The 14905-nt window shown below is 52.9% G+C and overlaps 1 protein-coding gene across 5 annotated transcripts in view; it reads right to left on the bottom strand.

Annotated features, from left to right (window-relative positions):
* The window catches only part of PITPNM2 (phosphatidylinositol transfer protein membrane associated 2), a 146562-nt gene that overhangs the window by 24616 nt on the left and 107041 nt on the right, over window positions 1-14905 (bottom strand). For all 5 annotated transcript variants that reach the window (XM_064272120.1, XM_064272123.1, XM_064272122.1 and 2 more), the window contains 2 exons: window positions 8154-8326; window positions 738-952 (listed from right to left, as the gene is read on the bottom strand). In XM_064272120.1, the coding sequence (XP_064128190.1) occupies window positions 738-952; window positions 8154-8231 (293 nt within the window). In that variant the 5' untranslated portion in view covers window positions 8232-8326. The remainder of the gene's footprint in view (window positions 1-737; window positions 953-8153; window positions 8327-14905) is intronic.

Genomic DNA, 14905 nt, shown 5'->3' with positions numbered 1-14905 from the left:
TATGGCTGCTAACCAAGAGGTCGGCAGTTCAAATCCACCAGGTGCTCCTTGGAAACTGTATGGGGCAGTTCTACTCTGTCCTATAGGGTCACTATAAGTCGGAATCGACTTGACGGCAGCAAGTTTGGTTTGGTTTTTGGAATTCTGTCTGGCCGCTTGGGACCCTTGCTTGGTCTGCTTCTTCCCAGCAGGCTGCCTGTCCCAGCCTTTTTCTGGGGGAATGTTAAAGTGAGTTTGAATCCCCTGAGCCTTCCCCAGATGGCAAAAGGGTCTTGTAGACAACCCACGGCTTGGTGGCCTCCTTTCCTGGGTGGGCTGTAAGGCATTGAGGGTTGTACCCTTCCCCCTCCTGCCTGTTCCTCCAGGGGGACTCTGGGGGCCTTCAGGGTGCCCACCCAGAATAGAGGCTCAGCTCCCCTGGGCCTGCCTAGGGGTTCCAGCCCTGGGATCCAAGCAATTCCCCTGGTTTGGGTATAGGGGTATGCTTTGGGGTCCAAGCCCAGGATCCAGGTGGCTCGCCTGGTCTAGGTGTAGGGGTGTGCCTGGGACTGGGGAGGCTCACCTGGTCTGGGTGTAGGGGGTCCAAGCCCAGGATCCAGATGGCTCACCTGGTCTGGGTGTAAGGGTATGCCTAGGACTGGGGCGGCTCACCTGGTCTGGGTGTAGGGGTGTGCCTGGAACCTGTACGATTCACCTGGTTCGGGTGTACGGGTGTGCCTGGGACCGGGGCGGCTCACCTGGTCCGGGTGTAGGGATAGGCGTTCCAGGACTCTTCCACCACCCGCAGGGCTGCTTTGGGCAGGATGGAGCGGAACCAGCCCGGGATGTGCATGCCCACATGGTACACCTTGTGCGTGTACTGGCCGGAACCGCCGGGGCCGTCTGAGTACGGCCGGTTCTCCAGGATCTCCACACCGCTGCCTTCGCCATATGTCTCGTTGCGGCTCTTCTTCTGCGGAGACAAAAGCCCATGAATCTCCAGAGGACGCCAGGCACAGAGCTCTCTGCAGAACGGAAGGGGCTCACACGAGGGGGCTGGGGAGAGGGGAAGGGCTTTGGCCTGTGTGGCCGCTCCTCAGGGTCCTTCTTGGGACCCTGTCCAGGCCCAGGTTCCACAGGGCCCATGCCTCACATGGGAGCCCAGAGGGGCCACAGATCTCTGGGCTCCAGCACCGCAAGCTTCCCCCCGACCCCTCTACCCAGGACTTTTCTCCGAATTTACTTCTTTTCAGGGTGATGAAGATGCTCTAAAATTGATTGTGGTGCTGGTGGCCCAGCTCTGATCGTCCAGGACCCAGGTGGCTGAACTGTGCACTGTAAAGTGGGTGAATTCATGGTATATGCTTATATCTCAAAAGCTGCTACCTAACAAAACAAACAAACAAAACCACGTCCTTCCTCTAAGACTGAAGAGAGATCAAATGTGAGAAGTGAGAGGGGGCTTGGGTGGCAGTGTCTGAGATCTAACTCCTGGGTCACCTCTCAGTGGCTCTGCTACGATCGCCCCATCCTCCAAAAGCTCAGGTTTCTGCTCATGTGGAAAACCGTGTGTTCAAGATGCTGGTGGCTTTAAGCTCAGCATCTGTTTCTGTGGTGATGTGACGGCATTGCCAAGGCCATCTTCGGTCAGCTTCCTGAACAACAGGTGCAGGTACACCCATCCACACATGAGCACACCCACACACAATACATCCACACACATCCACATGAAGCACACCCATGCACACACACCCACACATAATACACCCATGCATACACACCCACGTGAAACACACCCCCACACAGCAAACCCATGCATACATACCCACACTTACACACCCATGCACACACCCAAAGACACACACATGCATACACACAGGCACACACCCCTATGTCCTCACACACCCATGCACACATGCACACTCACCCACAGCCACACGTGTACATGCATACCCACACTCATGCTCACCCATGCACATCCACAGATGTGTGTGCACAGAGGCACACCCAATGGCACGGCCCTGCTGCTAATGTCCCCACCTCTTCCGGCTGCCTCACTGCCGGGCCGTGATCCTCTCTAGGGTATGAGATGTGCCATGCCTCCCTGGCCCAGGGGGGCTGAGTTCCCTTCAGATCAAAGATGAGAAGGATATGTAGGCCACGGCTCTCTGAGGGCTGAGGTGGGATGCCAGCTGGCCAGCCAGGCAGCTGAGGACAGAGAAAGGACAGGGGATGCTGGAGGGGGTAGAGGCAGGGGTCCTTCCACCCCGGCTGCGAGAGGGGGCCTGAGTGGCTGTGCAGAAGCCCCCTGGCCGCCCAGGCAGACCGCTATCAGCCCAAGTCCTCCATCCACCTCGGCTGGGCAGCGCCCACGACCACCTCCTGTGAGTGAGACTGCCTGTCCAGCAAACAGGAGCACCACCTTGATAGTTTCACACCTGCCTGACAGGTGAGCTCTCTCCCATCAGTGGGTCCTGGCCTCCTCCCATCTTTCCCCTCCCCCTCCAAGCCAAGCCTTCCTTAAACAGCACTTTCCACAGCGTGTAACTGACGCTGCCTGACTCTTCAGGCGGGCTGACCACACCAACCCTAACCTCGCCGCCCACTAGGGGACTTCAGGTGCGCCTGTGTGTATGTGGGGTGGGGAGGGGGTACAGCTGTGTAGTGAAGAAAGCTCAGGCTTTAAGGTCCGATACGGCAAGGAGCGGGGAGTCTCTGCTCCAATAGTAATAGCTGTGACTCCACAGAAGGTAAAAGACAGGGGGACCAGGTAATCTCAAGGCCCTCCACTCCAGCTACGGAGCATGGATGAGGACAAGGCTACGTGTCAGGACACAACCTGCTTCATGGGGCCTGCTGTGCACCTGTGGGCAAGTCCCTTGACATCTCTGAGCCTCCAGTTCCCATCCGTAAGGCAGGGATAAACACCCCTAGGACAGCAGTCATCTAAAGGTCCTCATGAGGATCACATCAGGCGCTGCATCCAGGGCTCCTGGCACCTGGCCTCCATCATCACCACATCATCACAGCGATGGCTGTGGTCACTCACGGGAGATGGATGTGGTGGGCTGCCTAGGGGACGTGAAGGTCATGGTTGGCATACGACAGCCCCTGGCACCCAGCCTGACCCCTGAGGCTCTCCACGCAGAGGCTGGGTGAGCTTGGTTGAATGACTAAATGTCACCAGTCCTCTCCAATCCTGGGGACATCCCCATACTGTGGAGCTGGCATTGCACCCAAGCGCGGAAGTCTCTCATGGTCCCGTGGCAATTCTCAGTCACACCACAGAGGAGCCAGCTATTCCTGACAGGGGGCCACCCCTCACCCCTGCCAGCGATTCTTTGGTGTCCACAGCAGACAGGCCTGGCTCCCTAGGGCATGCACACGCCCTAGGGCATGCACACCCTGGGGCAGGCTGACCGAGCCCCCTGCAGCTTTTGCCTGACCAGGCTGGAGGGTGGCCTGCTCCCTGCCTAGGACCCAGGGGCTGCGCGTGAGAGGCCGCACTGCCACAGGGCTAGTGTGGAGAAAGCACAGACCCAACGTGGCCAGCTCTTCAAAAACAGGAGGCTCCAGGTGTGGCGATCCCAGCCACCTCAGAGCTGTCCAGGGTCCTGGCCATACCACCTGGTGAGTGGATGGCCTCCTCAGGTCCACCTTCTGTTCTTGAACCCTCTAAAGCATGGAGACTACGTGTTGGACAGGCACCAGGCAGGGCATTCCCACTTGGGCAACCTCACAGAGTGGTTGACCAGCTCAGAGAGGTGGCCTATGCCCAGCTCCAAGCACAGCCAGTCAGCAGCAGAGGTGGGAGATGTCTTTCCCCCTGAAAGCCTGGCCATCCTAAAGCCCAGAGCAGGATGCAGGCAGGAGTGCACCTGACTCTCTGGGAAACGCATCCCCCACTCTGTGCTTGCTGTAAGGGGGCTGCAGACCATGTGCTTCCCCAGGGTAGTGCCTCTAGAATGTCAAGCACTTGTCAATCAACTCCGTCCCCAGCGCTCAGCACAAGAGAGGCCACGGAAGCGTTGGTGAATTGAACTTTTCATTGTGTATTAAACTCCGTTCCCTCAAAATATGTGTTGAAGTTCTAAACTCTGTACCTGTAAAAATGACCCTGTTTGGAAACAGGGGTTTTGTTTTGTTAATGAGGCCATACCAGAGTATGGTGGGTCCTAAACCTAATCACTTCTGAGTTATAAAAACAGCAGAATAGACACAGAGACACACACGGGGGAGACAGATGCTAAGGAAATCCCAGGAACTCCTGGGGCTGCCGACAAAGAAGGACCTCCCCCTGAAGCCATACTCTGAATTTGGACTTCTTGCCTCCTGAACTGTGAGCAAACAGATTTCTGTTCTGTAAAGCTGCCACTTATGGTATTTTTGTTACTGCAGCACACTATAACAAAGGCAGCGCTATTCAGGTATAACCGACACATGACACACTACACACATTCAATGTGATGAGTTCTGTCACACGTGCCCTGTGAGGCCACTGCCATGATGGTCACTGGTCCCTGCAGGAGCCAGGAGATCAAGCCCGTGGGCAGACAGAGGAGGGAGCAAGTGAGTGCTGGAGGCACTGGAGCAGAGAAAGGCACTCTCAGAGCAGCAAAATTTCAGTATGGGCTGACAATGGGGGGGTGGCTATCTCTGGGACAGGAAGGACCAGGCACATTGCCCGAGCTTAGGGCTCCCCTCCCCATGTCCCCCTGCTGCTCTGCCCTCAGGTCTGGTTAGCTGGCACCTCAAGCACTTCCCTGTAGGGGTAGCAGGGGCTGCTGGGAGGCTCAGGGTGATGGGTAAGGGCAAAAGGCTCAGCAGTCCCTCTGAGCCTCCACCAAGGTGGCAATTCCTCGAAACACTATCACCTCCCCATCCAGGATCATGGATATGATGCCCCCTCCAAGTCCTCACCTCCACCCCCGCCTGCACTTCCCACCTCTGAGGTTGGGCAGCACCTTTCCCCAGGAGCCCTCAGGAGCCCCAGCGCTCTCCAGGGCCTGAGAGGCTGCTTTGGCCCAGGCTGGGAGCTAGCGGGTCTGAGTTCTGACCTCATTCTGCCAACCTCAGTTTCCCTGCCTGTAAAATGGGAAACTGGCCTGTAAGAGCCCTTTCGGACTGATGCACTATGGGGTGCTTCCTTATGTGACAGATAAGGAAACTGAGGCTCAGAGACGCCCAGTCACTTGTTCACCATCCCTTCACTAGTAAAAGCAGAGCTAGATCTCTCAAGCCAGGGTCACTCTGACCCCAAAGCCCACTCTCTCTCCCACACACCCCAGGGGACCTGGTCTCAGAGGAAGGAGCTGTGCTGGCACAGCAGACAGATGCCTCATGCCCCTTGGGCCTGCACAAGTAAACATACATGAGCTGGGAAGGAGCAGTCCCACATCTACAGTCCATACAGACTACCACTCAGCAGGGAGCACTGAGTGACTGGGGTTCAGTGGGGAAGCCCTCCCTGCTGCGGTGGAGTCAGCGAAAGCCCAGGGAAGGTAGGGCATAAGGGCTGGGAGGCAGGGAGATGGGTGGGAGGATGTGCTGGGATCACCTGGACTCTACGTCAGAAACAACACCCAACCAAAGAGCCCCAAGGCCCCAATTCAGACAGCACTGCTTCCAGATGGGATGAAGCCCCACCCTTGTCCAAGGCTGGGTGGCCAGGGCCTTGCCCCTACAGGTGCCTCACTGAGGGGGTGGCAGAGCCATGGTGAGAGCAGTACAGGGTGCTGTCTTCCAACATTCAGCAGGGGCAGGGTGGTGGGTGGGGGTCTTAAGGACCCAGGGAGGGATGACTGGCTGGACCCAGGCTGCCCTGAGGGAGGTAGCCCAAGGGCCTCATAGAAGGCTGTGGGTTCTTAAAAATATACATTCTTTGATGGCACAGAGGTGGGTTTTAAAAACACCCAAAGGAGGGGGTGGAAATGGCCAGTATTTTTCCAGAGCCCAACATCAGAGGGGATGAAATGGTCTAGCAAAGGTTGGGGCTGCCCCAGGAGAGAAAGGGCCATCCTTGGAGCCCTGCTGCCTCTCGCCTTGAGAGCCCAGGGGAGCCCACAGGACAGCCTCCTCCAGGAAGTGGCTGTGCTAACTCCCAAATGCTCAGACCCAGGCTCTTCCAGGCTGCCTCCTGCCCGCTCTTCAGGAATAATTGAGGGTAAGTAGTTCAAGAGGGAACTGAGTGGCGCTTCTGAAGCTGCTCAGAGCAAACAGCCCCCAGAGAGGCTGAGCACCCTCCTGCTTGCTTCCCAGCAGGGCCTTCCAGGTGGGGGAGCCTGGTTGAACCCCCAGCAGCTTCTTCAAGGGCTGCCTACAGGGATCCAGGCTGTCAGGGCTCTGCAGAGGTTGTCACTAAGTCCTCTGACCGGGTTGAAGGGCTGGAGGCCACCAGGCAAATGTGGTGATGGGAGATGGGGACCTGATGGCCAGGTTCCTCCCCAGCACTGACAGCAGGTAGGATTCCTAATGCGGGGGCACAGAGAGAGGCCACACTGGGGCAGCCTACCGGGAACAGGCACTAGTGGGATCGAAGAGCTCCGGAGGGTAAGAGCCAGGACGGGGCTGGGCCGTAATCAGTGTAGAGGCTTTAGCCCCTCATCTTGGAAGAGCTGGGCATGGGGCTGGGCACAAGGCTGGGCATGGGGCTGGGCATGGGGCTGGGCACGGGGCTGGACATGAGGCTGGGCAAGGGGGTGGGCACGGGGCTGGGCACAAGGCTGGACACGGGGCTGGGCATGGCGCTGGGCACGGGGCTGGACATGGGATTGGGCATGGGGCTGGACACAAGGCTGGGCACGGGGCTGGGCATGGGGCTGGGCACAAGGTTGGACACGAGGCTGGGCATGAGGCTGGGCAAGGGGGTGGGCATGGGGCTAGGCATGAGGCTGGACACGAGGCTGGGCATGAGGCTGGGCAAGGGGGTGGGCAAGGGGGTGGGCATGGGGCTGGGCATGAGGCTGGACATGGGGTTGGGCATGGGGCTGGGTACAAGGCTGGACACGGGGCTGGGCATGAGGCTGGGCAAGGGGGTGGGCACGGGGCTGGGCATGAGGCTGGACATGGGGTTGGGCATGGAACTGGGCACAAGGCTGGACACGGGGCTGGGCATGGGGCTGGGCATGGGGCTGGACATGGGGCTGGGCATGGGGCTGGGCATGGGGCTGGACACAAGGCTGGGCATGGGGATGGGCACGGGGTTGGGCATGGGGCTGGGCATAAGGCTGGACACGGGGCTGGGCATGGGGCTGGACACAAGGCTGGGCATGGGGCTGGGCACAAGGCTGGGCATGGGGCTGGGCACAAGGCTGGGCATGGGGCTGGGCACAGGGCTGGACATGGGGATGGGCGCAGGGGTGGGCACGGGGCTGGGCACAAGGCTGGGCACGGGGCTGGGCATGGGGCTGGGCACGGGGCTGGGCATGGGGCTGGGCATGAGGCTGGGCACGGGGCTGGACATGAGGCTGGACATGGGGCTGGGCACGAGGCTGGACATGGGGTTGGGCATGGGGCTGGGCACAAGGCTGGACATGGGACTGGGCACGGGGCTGGACATGGGATGGGCGCAGGGGTGGGCATGGGGCTGGGCATGCGGCAGGGCATGGGGCTGGACACGGGGGTGGGGATGGGGCTGGGCAGAAGGCTGGGCATGCGTCTGGGCCAGGGCCCCCGAGAGGGAGTGTGGTCATGTCTGGGCTGCCAGCAACTGGGTCCCGTGTCCTCAGCTCATTGGGCCTGAGTGGGAGACTAGCGTCATCTCAGGGCTGGGGATGTTCTTATCCTGTCATCCTCAAGCAAACCTGCAACTCTGTCAACTAGCAGGAGTCTGACAGTGCTGTCTGCCAGTAGTGCAGGGTTATGAGGAAGGCAGGACCCGGGAGCTGGGAGACAGGCCATGCAACCTTGGACACAACCTTCACCTTCTCAAGCCTCACACCTTCCTGTCTGTCACATGGGACGATAGTAGGGTTACCACTGCAGGTGCGTTAAATGTAAGCAAGTGTTAGTATTGGGCGTGCTGTGAATGCAGTTAGTGCTGGTAGAAACCTCTGATGCCACGAACATCCACGGGGCTGGCTGCATGCCCACACTAGGTTTGGAAGCCAGAGCCCCGATGCGACTGAGACATGTGTCAGGAGCCTCGGGCTGGCCCCATAAGGGTGAGAACCCACCTGGATCATGTACAGCTGGGCGATGCGGTACTCCTCCACGGTCATCGGCAGAGGGATCCGGTATTCCTTTATGATCATCTTGGAGACCAGGCCTTCCCGTTGATGGGAACTGCAAGCTGGACACTTCTAGGTGAGGTTCCTTAAATCACCATGACAAAACTCACCAAGGACCCCTGGGGAGAGAGCAGGACAGGATGGTCACCACCTATGAAGGCTGGTGAGACAGTGGCACAGACCTGAGGTTAGAATCCTGGTCTCGGCTTGACCAGGAGCCAAGGGCATGGCCTCGAGCTAGTCCCCTCACCTCCCGGCCTCCCTTGTCCTTGTTTGCCAAGCAATCTTATAGACCAGCCGGAAGGGCCAGGTGAGATGCATGTGTAAATCCTCCGACCAGCCGGTGAGGGGCAGGACTGTTAGCCCACCAGCATGGGGGGCTGCATGAGACGGGCCTTCTCCTAAGAGGAAGAGCTCCGTGCTCTTGTTTCACTCACAATGCTAAGGAGCTCGGCCTCAGTTTCCACCCCACAGCATGTTGGAGGAGAGTGGCCAGAGGAGGCACTCAGCTGGTGCAAGTGCCGATGGCTGGTCATGGGCAAGAGGCAGACAAAGAAAACTATGAAAAACAGACACAAGAAGTCTGCAGACCAACAGCCCAGGGCCTTTGGCATAGGGACAAGCAGTTCTGCCCTGGTCAATCTGTACTGATGGCATCCCTTCTGCATGATCCACAAGGCAGGTCTTAGGTATGAGCTTAGCTCAATTCAACAGTGAATATTTATTGACACTTACACCCTTTACTGCTGTCCCTGGGTGGCACAAACAGTTAAGTGCTTAACCAGTAATAGAAAGGTTGGCCGTTGGAACCTACCCCGAGGTACCTGGGAAGAACCTGGCGATCTCTTTCCAAAAGGTTGCAGCCATTAAAAATCCTAGGGAACAGTTCTACTCTGCACATATGGGGTTGTCATGAGTTGAAATTGATTTGACAGCAACTGATATGGTTTTGTTTTTTTCACTCTATTGCTGACATTCAAACTCACCAGCTACTCCACAGGAGAAAGACGTGGCAGTATGCTTCCACAAAGATTACTGCCTTGGAAATTCTGTGGTGTAGTTCTACTCTGTTCTACAGGTTGCTACGAGTTGGAATCATCTTGAGGACAGTGGGTAATGGGTATTGCTGACATTGGGCTATGTCTGGGAGATAGAAGGGATAAAGACGATAACCAATGCATTCACAGTATATTGTTTAAGGTGACAAATACAGAATACATCTGATGAAGTTTTGCGCCTAAAGCGATCCAAATAAACAATCAAGCAGACTTGGTGCTCAAAGAGCGGCACCCTCTCTGTGTGAAATAACCCGTGATCATCCGTGTCCTAGAGAGTGGAGGCCTTGCTGCAAATACTCTTTGGTAACCTCCAGAGAGATGAAGAGCTATCACCTGGAAGCTGAGTGAAGGTTTCCAACATGGGTAGAGGCAGAATTGGGATAGCAGTTTAGAAAGATCACTCTGGGGACTGCAAGAGGAACCTGTGAGGACTCACAGTGACCAGAGGCTGGGACAGAGGCTCAGGCCGGAAGACCGAGGGCCAGGCCATCAGGCAGCTTCCCTGGGGCCCCCCACGTATAAGAGGCAACACTGAAGCAGCACCTGCTCTGAAACATTACTGGATACCTAACAAGATCATCAACCACTTGTCTGTCAGTTTGTCATACAGTGGTGGTTTGCATGTTGCTGTGATGCTGGAAGCTATGCCACCAGTATTTCAAATACCAGTAGGGTCACCCATCGTGGACAGGTTTCAGCGGAACTTCCAGACTAAGACTAGGAAGAAGGACCTAGCAATCTACTTCTAAAAACTTGATCAGTGAGAACCTTAGGAATAGCAGTGCAACACTGTCTGACACAGTGCTGGAAGATGAGCCCCTCAGGTTGGAAGGCACTCAAAATACTTCTGGGGAAGGAAGAGCTGCCTCCTCAAAGTAGAGTTGACCTTAGTGACATGGACAGAGTCAAGCTTTTGGGGTCTTCATTTGCTGATGTGACACAACTCAAAATGAGAAGAAACAGCAGCAAATATCCATTAATAACCAGAACATGGAATGTACAAAGTATGAATCTAGGAAAATTGGAAATTGTCAAAAATGAAATGGAACACATAAACATCAATATCCTAGGCATTAGTGAGCTGAAATGGGCTGATGTTATCCATTTTGAATCGGAACGATCATATGGTCTACTATGTTAGGAATGACAAACTAAGGAGGAATGGCATCACATTCATTGTCAAAAAGAACATTTCAAGATCTATCCTGAAGTACAATGCTGTCAGTGATAGGATAATATCCATACATCTACAAGGGAGATCCGTTAATAGACTACTATTCAAACTTACACGCCAACTACTAAGGCCAAAGATGAGGAAACTGAAGATTTTTACCAACTCCTGTGCTATGATATTGATCAAACATACCATCAAGATGCATCAATAATTATTAGTGATTGGAATGAGAAAGTGGGAAACAAAGAAGAAGGATTGATAGTTGGAAAATACGGCCTTGGTGATAGAAATGATGCTGGAGATTGCACGATAGAATTTTACAAGACCAACGACTTAGTCATTGCAAATACCTTTTTTCAACAACATAAATGGCCACTATACACGTGGACGTTGCCAGATGGAATACACATAAATCAAATTGACTACATCTGTGGAAAGAGACAATGGAGAAGCTGAATATCATCAGTCAGAACAAGGCCAAGGGCCGACTGCGGAACAGGTCATCAGTTGCTCATATGCAGGTTCAAGTTGAAGCTGAAGAAAACTAAAATAAGTTCACAAGAGGCAAAGTATGACTTTGAGTATATATCCCACCCAAATTTAGAGACCATCTCAACAACAAATTTGACACACTGAACTGTAATGACCAAAGACCAGAGGAGTTATGGAATGACATCAAGGACATCACACATGAAGAAAGCAGGAGGTCATTAAAAAGACAGAAAAGAAAGAAAAGACCAAAACAGATGTCAGAAGAGGCTCTGAAACTTGCTCTTGAATGTAGAGCAGCTAAAGCGAATGGAAGAAATGAAGTAAAAGAGCTGAACAGAAGACTTCAAAGGGCAGCTCCAGAAGACAAAGTAAAGTATTATAATGAAATGTGCAAAGACCTGGAGTTAATAAACCAAAGCGAAGAACATGCTCAGCATTTCTCAAGCTGAAAGAAGTGAAGAAAAAATTCAAGCCTGAAGTTGCAATTTTGAAGGATTCTATGGGCAAATTATTGAATGACACAGGAAGCATCAAAAGAAGATGGAAGGAATATACAGAATCACTGTACCAAAAAGAATTGGTCAATGTTCAGCCATTTCAGGAGGTAGCATATGATCAAGAAACAAGAACCAATGGAAGTGAAGGAAGAAATCCAAGCTGCACTGGAGAAAAACAAGGCTTCAGGAATTGATGGACTACTAATTGAGATGTTTCAACAAAGGAATACACAGCTGGAGGTGCTTCCTCATCTATGTCAAAAATTTTGGAAGACAGTTTCCTAGCCAACCAACTGGAAGAGATCCATATTTGTGCCCATTCCAAAGAAAGGTAATTCAACAGAATGAGGGAATTATTGAACAATGTCATTAATACTACTCGCAAGTAACATTTTGCTGAAGATAATTCAAAAGTGGTGGCAGCAGTACATTGATAGGAACCACCAAAAATTCAACCTGGATTCAGAAGAGGATGTGGAATGAGGGATATCATTGCTCATATCAGATGGATCTTGGCTGAAAGCAGAGAATACCAGAAAGAAATTTACCTGTGTTTTACTGGCTATGCAAAGGCATTCCACTGTGTGGATCATAACAAATTATGGACAAGATTGCAAAAAATGGGAATTCTGGAACATTTAACTGTGCTCATGAGGAACCTGTACATAGACCAAGAGGCAGTTGTTCAAACAGTACAAGGGGATACTGGGTGGTTTAAAGCCAGGAAAGGTGTGTGTCAGGGTTCTATCCTTTCATCATATTTATTCAATCTGTATGCTGAACAAATAATCCAAGAAGCAGAACTATATGAAGTAGAACGTGGCGTCAGGATAGGAGGAAGACTCATTAAACAACCTGAGATATGCAGATGACACAACCTTGCTTGCTGAAAGTGAAGAGGACATGAAGCACTTACTGATGAAGATCAAAGACTACAGCCTTCAGTATGGACTGCACTTCAACATAAAGAAAACAAAAATCTCCAACTGGACCAATAAGCAACGTCATGATAAAGGAAAAAAATACTGAAGTTGTCAAGGATTTCATTTTACTTAGATCCACAATCAATGCCCATGGAAGCAGCAGTTAAGAAATCAAACAACATATTGCACTGGGCAAATCAATTGCAAAAGGCCTCTTTAAAGTGTTGAAAAGCAAAGATGTCACTTTTGAGGACTAAGTGCGCCTGATCCAAGTCATGATATTTTCAATTGCCTCATATGCATGTGAAAGCTACATAGTGAATATGGAAGACGGAAGAGGAATTGATGCCTTTGAATTATGGTACTGGTGAAGAATATTGAACATACCATTGACTGCCAAAAGAACAAACAAATCTGTCTTGGAAGTACAGCCAGAATGCACCCTAGAAGCAAGGATGACAAGACTTTGTCTCACGTACTTTGGACAGTTTTTGAAGACGGACCAGTCCCTCCTGGAATAGAACATCATGCTTGGTAAAGTAGACAGTCAGTGAAAGAGAGGAAGACCTTCGACAAGATGGACTGACACAGTGGCTACAATGATGGGCTCAAACACAGCAATGATTGTGAGGATGGTGCAGGACTGGACAGTGTATCGTTCTGTTGTACATAGGGTTCCTATGAGTCGGTACCAATATAATGGCAACCAAGAACAACAAGATCAAGAAAACTGAATTTACCAGAATTTTCTGGAAGATCAGTGTATGTGGTTGGGAGAAATTCTTTACTAAGCCACTTGGGGAAAGTGGCAGGTGTGGGAAGTTAGGGAAGAACTCTCCCTAAGAAAACAGACCACTGCTATTTTCCTTCCAAGGCAGGGGTCTGGTTTGCTGAGGGGAGGGGGGTGTGAGCCTGGGTCAGAGGTGACACTGTCAGAAGGACAGAGAGCAGAGACGAGAACCGCTGTGTGGTTTCTGCACCCCCATTCATCCCTGAGAGCTGCCTGCCCCTGCCCCATTGCTTGCAGGCCCAGTCTCAGACAAGTCTAGCCCAAGTCTGTCTGGAAGCTGAGGCCACAGAGAGAGGCAACAACCTTTCAGCCCCCATGGCTCTGCCTCATTCCAAGAAAAAGTATAAAACAAGTGTTCAGCTCATCTGCAGCAGCAAAGTGTTGAAGTACTACACCTGGTGGGCTTCCCAGTCAGCTGAGACCGTAGCATAAGCATAGGGATTTGGGAAACCATCCTTACACAAACAGAAGAGAGAACTGTTGGATGAAATTAGGATGGGAGATGGGAAAGCAAAAACCAAGGTTCTATCATGCTTTTCTGTGTGGTTTTCCATTTACACCTCAAGGCCACCGTACCTGGAAGGCACTACAGATGCCATGTCACAGAAGAGGAAGTGGGCACCTGGAGTGACATGCTGGCACACACACCCACCTCTGGGGGACCCAGGCTCCTCTCGCTACACAAAGTCAAAGCAGTGCCCCAAAGTGACCTGGGAAGTCCCATTTCCTCTCTGGGCCACGTCTTCATCTTTACAAAAAAGAAGCCAGACACAACCTCTGATGGGCTTCAGGGAGTCTGGGTATTTGCCCTTGTGGGGTTGAGCGCTCCACCATCATGACTGCCCATGCTCAGCCGCACACGATCAGATGGATTCTCCATCGCCTGGTTTTCCCAGCCCACCAGGGCTTCTTCCAGGCCCAAGGATTACGGATGGGGTGGGGTCTGCGGGGATAGATAAGAATATTCCTTAAGGATCTCCATCTCCTCAAACAACACTGCTTCCAATCTCCCCTGCTGTAAAACCAGGGAAGAAATCTGAGTGCACGAGCCGGCCCCTAGATGTGCTGCTTGGATTTCAAAGGCACTGTGACTTGGGTGCACACGTGTCAAGACAGATAAACAGCAGCAGTGACCCTACTCCTTGAATCTCAGCTTTCTTCTCCCATAGATACGCTGCCAGGTAGGATGCAGTCACACAGGTTGGAGCCACGTCTCCAAAGGGCACAGAGACAGAGAAGAAACACAAACCCAGGGGCCCAATGCCTTGTGGTACCTCTGCCTCCCCAGTGGCCAGAGGCTAGTGGGCAAAGCTCAGCCAGGTGTGGCAGCCACACTAACCGTTCTGGGGATTGGCAGACCACACAAACGCCTAGGACCTAATTCCCACTAACACTGGGTAGAGAGAGGTGACTGTGTTTCTGCTCACAAGGAACTAAAGATCTATAGTGATAGGTAGGTAGGTAGACACATAGTGTTATGGATTGACTGGCGTCCGCCCAAAAAATATATTCAAGTCCTAACCCCTGGTACCTGTGAATGTGACCTTATTTGGAAATAGGGTCTTTGAAGATGTAATTAGTTAGGTTGGCAGAGGCCATACTAGAGTAGGGTGAACCCTAATTCAATATGAGTGGTGTCTTTATAAGAAGAGGCAGAGAGGGAAGACAGCCATGTGACCAAGGACTCAGAGATTGGAGTCATTGAGCCACAAGCCAAGGAATGCCTGGGACCCCAGAAGCTAAAAGGAATGATCCTCCCTAGAG

This window comes from Loxodonta africana, chromosome 19 (genome assembly GCF_030014295.1).
Source record: "Loxodonta africana isolate mLoxAfr1 chromosome 19, mLoxAfr1.hap2, whole genome shotgun sequence".
Classification (NCBI taxonomy): domain Eukaryota; kingdom Metazoa; phylum Chordata; class Mammalia; order Proboscidea; family Elephantidae; genus Loxodonta; species Loxodonta africana.
This window is presented reverse-complemented; position numbering and strand designations above follow the sequence as displayed.